The sequence below is a fragment of the Monopterus albus genome, unplaced genomic scaffold, assembly GCF_001952655.1.
Source record: "Monopterus albus unplaced genomic scaffold, M_albus_1.0 scaffold25.1, whole genome shotgun sequence".
Lineage (NCBI taxonomy): Eukaryota > Metazoa > Chordata > Actinopteri > Synbranchiformes > Synbranchidae > Monopterus > Monopterus albus.
This window is the reverse complement of record NW_018127905.1, coordinates 1,745,791-1,752,100: the sequence shown is the minus strand read 5'-3', so window position 1 is coordinate 1,752,100 and position 6,310 is coordinate 1,745,791. Positions and strand designations below refer to the sequence as shown.

Sequence of the window (6,310 nt, the reverse complement as noted above, 5' to 3'; positions counted from 1 at the left end):
TTTAGTTTTAGACAAACAAACTTTAGCTTTCCTAATTGTACTCAATTATTTGAAATTTGTCTGTCTTTATATAACTGTGGCTTGTAGAGAATAAATGCACATTTATAAGAGATTGATATTTAATTGAGATGACTGATGGGACACTGGAACACAATGTCATGGTTGTGGACTTTTTCACTGGTTCACTATAGTGTAAATTTCTTTTATATTCATTAAAACTAAGTATTGTCTCAGTTACTGTTGCAATAAATTTTTGAAGGGAGATGCCCGATCCTCATAAGATGAAGTCTGATGACTTTGGTGATTCTTTAGCTTGTCATACAGGGCAGATGTCATGTTTTGGGTTTCTGTGTTTGTAACTAGGCAGCACTTTGAGAGAGCAAACCGCCACCCAAGCAGATCAGTTTCCACGTCATTCCACCTTAAAGCAATATTCTCATGATAGTATGACTCTCATGATAGTTTGACCCTCATGATTCCTTGACCATGAAAACCTACTCTTATTAGTTGGCATCACACTTAGTTCAGAAGTTATTAAAAATATTTCACTAATGGCAGTTTTCTGAAAGATCTACCACAGCATCTGTTTTAAGATGATTCAACGCTGAGTCAACAATGGCAGTTCGATTTTGATCTTAGCTGCAAGTCCGCAGCTTTGTTCTGTCACTGTAGCTGGTTTTCCATGAGCCCTATACAGTACGTGTAACCAGATCAGATCACATGTGGTTTGTGTGGTAGAACTTTATGTGGATGTTATCCTCCAGTTTATGTCCAAGCACTAGGCATCATGTATGGAGTTAGAAGCAAAAATATTTTAATTGGCCATAACTCACAATGGTGAAGAATCCTTTTTTTTTTTTTTAATTCCTGGACCAGAATTAATGGATTGTTGTGTGGGCAACACCTTGCCTCTCTACAAACTGTCATAACTGATTCATTATACCTTTTGAGCAATGATGTGAACAAACCAACAGGTAAGTAAATGCTGTTCATACACAGCTGCTGTAGGAGAAGCTAGATATTCCCATAAATCAAGCACTCAAACTTTTCACACAATTTATAAAACCAATGGTAAGTGACTGTTAGACAAGCAGTAGACCAAGTTTAGGTTTATTTATATAAAAACATTTTTAAATCTTATGGAAAAGGAAACAATTACCAAAAATAAAATGGTGAAAGGTGTAACCTTTTTGTGTTGGTAAAAATTTCTCCACTTTCACAAAGTCACATGATAACTCAGATTGACAGCTTGGCACTTTGACACATCCACTTACTGCAGTACCACAAGCCAACATTAAGGCTCCAGTGCCTGGCAGCTGGTCCTAATCTCAGACTGAAAACACAGCAGTGACCGCAAGTGTCTCAAGCACACTCCACCCTGAATATCTGGGTGAAACACCTAATCACATGTTCCTCTACATGGCTGACATTCACAAACACAAAACAGCAAGGGCTTCTAATAAATCCCAGCTCAAAATGTGTGTGTATCCTGAAGTCCAGTGTTACCCAGCCTGCTTCAGTTCTCAGGGTGGAGGAGGTCACTGTGAGTGTAACATGTTGGTGAGGTCGGATGTGAAGGCATCTAGACGGGAGCAGCAGCATCAACAGGCTGCAGTGATTTCAGACTTCACTGCAATTTCATATATATAGTAGCAGCAGATCACTGCCCTCGTGCTTAGTCATCATCTTTTCCTCCTGTTTTACTCAACTGAAACAAAGAAGAAAACTATATAACACTTGTTTGTGTCAAGGACTGTTTGAATAAATGGTAATTTAGATTATTTTCACTTACATGCTGGAGAATGAACATAGCAAATACCAGGGAGAAAAGACACAAAACATGAAAAGGTTTATTAAGACTGTTGCTACAGGCTCAGTGAGACAAGGTGTTTACTAGTGGAGAAAATGTAAACTGCACTTACTTTGATAACATCAACCCAGTTCCAACCTCTGGGCAGTTCCCCCTTGTTGTCTGAAAGCACAAATCCTCCTGTTAACCGTTCTGTCCAGAGAATCACTACCAACTTTAAAATATAGGCTGTGATCATTGTTACAAGACAGTCAAACCTAAGGAGCATAAGAAAAGGCACAGCAAGTGGGTCCACTGGAAATATGTAAACATGGCATGGTGTCTTGGATTTGACTGTTCTTATTGTTCTCACTGTAAACATCATATAACATAAGGTAATTATAGGGTAACAGAGACCATTCATAGTATATGTATGGATAATGTGAGTAAATTCATGGTTGCTCAGGTTCAAAACAGAGGTCTAACATGGGTCCTCTTAGTACCTAGTTTCCAAGACCAAAGTATGTCAAGTCTAATCAGGCCAGCTAGGGCCCTGAGGTACTAAAGCACATCTCAGTGCTGTGTCTATACGTCTATATTTTTGAGGCAGGCAGTGTGTGAACAGTGGAGTGCAATAAGAACGACATGCACTGCATTGCTGCTTGTTGTGACTGTAACTCGCTGATGTCAGTGTTGCCCTGTTTGGGTCAGCCACATTTTGGATCAGGTGTAATTATCACTGCATATAGTAAGATCAGCTCTGACTGTGCTTCAGACCCTGGTGGATCTGGTCTCTTAATTTATGCACACCAAATTCATTTAGGTTATGCGCATAGGGACCATTATCGGTTAGTGTGTTTTTTTTTGATAAGATACACTACTGTTCAAGTTCAGTGAATAACCATGACAGAAAGCTAAGATACAAACTATAAGGTTAGAAAAAGCCACCAAAAACTTAAAATGTGTGTAAATTTCACATAAAACTGGCCTTCTTCAGGGGCCAAATAACATGGTAACTTCCATCTTTCCTGCAGCAGTGGAAGTAAATGAAGCCTTGTCAACTGACAGACAGATTCTGTGTGTACAAAGGTATTGTTGGAAAAGTCTGTTCCTGCACCCTCTGAAGCAGTATTTGCAAAAAAGCCACTCATGAAGGAAGTCAGACCTTTTCAGGGTTTCATCCTATAGCAGGATAGTGATCCCCATAAAACAGCTCCAGGCTGTGGAGAACTGAATTCAATTTATTTGTATAGCGCCGTCTCAGGGCACTTTACATCATCAGGTCTAGACCTTACACTGTTATGAGGAAAACCCAACAAACCCCCCTGAGCAGCACTTCGCGACAGCGGGGAGGAAAAACTCCTTTAACGGAAGAAACCTCCGACAGACCCCGGCTTTTGGTGGGCGGCTTTCTGCCTCGACCGGTTGGGGTGAGTGGATAGAGGAGAAAGAAAAATGATGGAATGGGAGCACGGTGTCCTTGACATTTCAGATGAAGAGTGAAAGCAAAGCAACCTACAAGTGCATCTGTAGGAACTTCTGCAACAGTGTTGTCTATCCTAACAGTATTTGATTTCAGTTGTAGGAAGTGTGTTTAGCTGTTGGATTACACTATTGACACAAAATGTTTGAATGGCAGTGTATATAAATATGGCCAACTGAAGACCATTAAGGATCCTCCAGTATTACCAGCTGAAGGCTAGCCTGACTGATGTACCTGTTCTGTTGATGATCCTCCTCTTCTGAGCTTTAGTCAGCTGCTCCTTCTTCTCCTTCTTCTTGGCCATTGAGCCGGTAGTCGCCTCATTGCTGCTTGTTAATGTCTGCAACAACAAAAAATATTGTACTGCAGTCATCTGCTTTGAACCTGATGACTCTCAATACCCACGCAAAGTTTTTTCAAACATAAAATTATGGAGCTCTAAAACCGATGCTCAGTGAAATTGGGCAGCACATGAGGAAAGGAAGTAAGACTTTTTCAGTCTAGTACTGGGTGATATCAGATTTGCTATGCCTTTACCTTTCCCAAAAGGTAATGCGCATTACCAGAAAATTTTAAAATCTGCAACATATGGAAAGAAAGAGCTCCAATTCAAGGAAGAAGACGTCACAGCACAGCAATCAGATGCAAGATGGACATAAGACTGAGAAATGTAAAAACTGCATTAGTGCAAAGTACTTACTACAGCAGTCACAGTAGGCTTATGGTTCTCCATGAGGGCCTCCTGGTTTTCCTTGGCCCACTCAAATAGAGTGTACATCATTGCAGTCCCCAGGTTAGCCTCCACCTGCTCCTCCAGCTTTGACAGGATCAGCTGCTTTGTCTCTGCAGAGCTGTTATAGAACCAAAATAACAAAAAGACCAAAGAACATATTAAGAAGTATTTGTAGGTCCAAGAACAAGTATCATACTGCAGACACAAACTCAGTCTGAAGACATCCATTAGCCATCCATAGAACCAAGAAACAGCCAAGTCTCCGACACATTTGTGTTATTCCTGACAGCAGAAATATGGAAGCAAACAGATTCACAGAAGATGCAGTGAGCTGCACAAGTGGCAACCAACTACCACACTGACTGCTGTGTACACAGTACAGGTGGTCATAAAGTTATGACTGACTGGTGTAAACTAAAGCATGACAGAAGAGGGATATTTGACAATATGTTGTGTTTGCAGCTTACATCCTGTTGTTGAAAAAGGCATCAAGGGAGATTTGTGGGGCTGTCTCAGGGTACATCTCTGGCCATGTCACATCCAGGATGAATGCTTTGCTGTCCTCGAGGTCTCCTATCTGTGATACAGAATAGAAAGTAAGACATGTTACTACTACAGAATCAACCTTAACAGTTTCTCAAAAGTCTTAATACCAGTGGAGAAGCATCTTGAAGGTTTCCTTTTAATTTGATGTATATCCTGTTAAAACTGGGTGCTGGGGAAGCACAGACTGCTCTTTTTAAAAGCATACTTGGATGGTACAGACATGGGCAGAGCCAGGGTGTGGCACCAAGGGTGGCCTTGCAACCTGTAGAGCCACCCCTGCCAGAGACAAAATGTGATGCTTATCAGTATTAATGAATGAATAACAACAGCAAACATTTTTCTGGTGCTTTATAATTGGTATTGGTCAAATTAGGTTTACTTTATATCATGCATGCAACATGATCTTTTGCATTCACTTCTTCAACTGTGTTGTTAAGGAGTCCCAGGCATGATTTGTCTCAGTGGAGGGAGAGAACCACTGTGCAGCAGTGATGTCCCCAGCTGGGAGTAGGAGGAGAGGCAAAGTTAGCTAAAGAAGGTAGCATGTGTGCCTCATTTTTATACAGGAAAAACTATTTGATTCTTAATAATGTATGGTTTATATTATTTCATAGAACCAGGGGTTTAACTTACTCTTTACATGTAATTCAAATGCACCGCCCATCTCTGAGTCTGTGTCCCAGCCTGGCCATCCTGTCCAACATTTTACTCACCCTAAACTGGAAGGACCCTGGACTGATTTCCTTGAAACACTCGTCGCCCTCATAGATGGAGCGAAGTGCCTCCAGCTCCATCTGTGAATGAATGTTGGGGAGACGGGACAGTATCAAATTAGTTCAAACCACTTAACGTAGGAAGATAGCTTCGGTAAATCACATACATATTTTAATAGTATAATGTTAATGTTTTACGGCTAAAATACACACCGAAGGGCTTTATGTACATTTTTTGACAAAATGTCTTTATTCGTGGTTTGCACTGCATACATTCGTATCTGTAACTAAACACACATTTACCTCGAACCTTCGAATGGAGTTTGTTGTGATATTTATGGTTTAACAGCTACAGATACTTTACTGTAGAAATAGAAGTCTTCGACACTACATAAAAAGTGACAGGCTTGTTAACTCGTTTAGTGTCTAACGAGCAGAAAGCTGCCAACCGAGCCTTGAACCTAGATTAACGTGCTAACGTTATAGTCACGCTTGTAGTGAGTAGGTAGCACTTAGCCGCTAACAGCAACTAGCTTATAACTGCATCATCATCCATTCATACCTCTTGATCCTCGTTAGCTGTCATGATTCTCCTTGTTTCTCTATGATGTACTCTCTGTTTAGAGTTTTAAACTTATAAAAATGACCACCTTCTTAAAAGTTACCAACCCATCTCTGTCATTTAAACTTTACTATATTTATAATTTCAAAACTTCAACAGCTGGTACTGCGAGCGTCACCATGATAGAGAACGCACGCGCACTTTGCTATCCTACAGTAACGAACCAAAGTGAACGCAGTTCTTCCTCTTCTTCCTATAATTTATTTGCGGTTTGCAAGCCAACTTAAGTGCATTACCGCCACCTGCTGGGCTGGAGTCTGAAACAATAATAGAGCCCAAGGAATAAAAAAAAGGTTCTTAGAACTGCATAACCTACTAAATCCTATCCAAAATACCTATATCTGCCAAATAACTAATAACAATTTTATATGCTGTCTGACAGTTACTGCCCAAGACTTTCTAGTGATTTATTAGTAATCTTCTT

General features: G+C 40.4%; 1 protein-coding gene across 1 annotated transcript; it reads right to left on the bottom strand.

Annotated features, from left to right (window-relative positions):
* Positions 1 to 1,098: 1,098 nt before the first annotated feature.
* On the bottom strand, positions 1,099 to 6,065 carry rwdd (RWD domain containing 4). The gene is made up of 8 exons (XM_020594980.1): positions 5,827 to 6,065; positions 5,265 to 5,345; positions 4,473 to 4,582; positions 3,973 to 4,123; positions 3,507 to 3,612; positions 1,923 to 1,972; positions 1,793 to 1,795; positions 1,099 to 1,708 (listed from the first exon to the last, which is right to left on the bottom strand). Exons 1-8 carry the CDS (start codon positions 5,848 to 5,850, stop codon positions 1,676 to 1,678), a joined length of 558 nt encoding a protein of 185 aa, XP_020450636.1. The 5' UTR covers positions 5,851 to 6,065; the 3' UTR covers positions 1,099 to 1,675.
* Between the last annotated feature and the right edge of the window lie 245 nt (positions 6,066 to 6,310).

Coding starts and splice junctions, on each gene's coding strand:
- rwdd (XM_020594980.1), bottom strand. CDS start 5,850: ATGACAGCTAACGAGGATCAAGAG. Junction 4,583..5,264: donor CAGGGTCCTTCCAGTTTAGG/GTGAGTAAAATG, acceptor TCTGTATCACAG/ATAGGAGACCTCGAGGACAG. Junction 4,124..4,472: donor GCCTTTTTCAACAACAGGAT/GTAAGCTGCAAA, acceptor GTTCTATAACAG/CTCTGCAGAGACAAAGCAGC.